This window comes from Penaeus monodon, chromosome 32 (genome assembly GCF_015228065.2).
Source record: "Penaeus monodon isolate SGIC_2016 chromosome 32, NSTDA_Pmon_1, whole genome shotgun sequence".
NCBI classification, from domain to species: Eukaryota; Metazoa; Arthropoda; class Malacostraca; order Decapoda; family Penaeidae; genus Penaeus; species Penaeus monodon.
Genome location: NC_051417.1, coordinates 4,023,820 through 4,024,234, shown reverse-complemented (window position 1 = coordinate 4,024,234; position 415 = coordinate 4,023,820). Strand labels below are relative to the sequence as shown.

General features: G+C 41.7%; 1 protein-coding gene across 1 annotated transcript in view; it reads right to left on the bottom strand.

Annotated features, from left to right (window-relative positions):
* The window catches only part of LOC119593516 (NADPH oxidase 5-like), a 26,504-nt gene that overhangs the window by 25,300 nt on the left and 789 nt on the right, over positions 1–415 (bottom strand). The window contains exon 2 of the mRNA XM_037942478.1: positions 156–342. Within this exon, the coding sequence (XP_037798406.1) occupies positions 156–342 (187 nt within the window). The remainder of the gene's footprint in view (positions 1–155; positions 343–415) is intronic.

Sequence of the window (415 nt, the reverse complement as noted above, 5' to 3'; positions counted from 1 at the left end):
CTGAACTACAAAAATCTTATGTTGTCTACCTAACTCTTTTCAAAAGAGTTCAGTTGCCGCTCTATAGTTGCTGATGACTATCTACTAAAGAACAGCATCATGCAGTGGCAACCTTATTCATGACGCAAGAATTCTTGATGGTGTTTGGACCGAACCTATCTTTGTGACCAACCGGAATTTATGCAAAGCTAGCGACTGCGACAACATAAACCCAGGCAGACGAAGGTCCTTTGCCCATTGCGTTTGATTCCCAATGTCAAGATATCGACAGAACAAAGTGAACTGCTGCTGCCTTTCATATGTTCCAAACAAACCCCAGCTCATCGAAAGGCAACCGTTATTCTGTGTAAGCAAAGGGAAAAAGAGATGTGAATAAAAAAGAGGAATAGGGGAATTAGGTGTGTGAAAGAGAAAG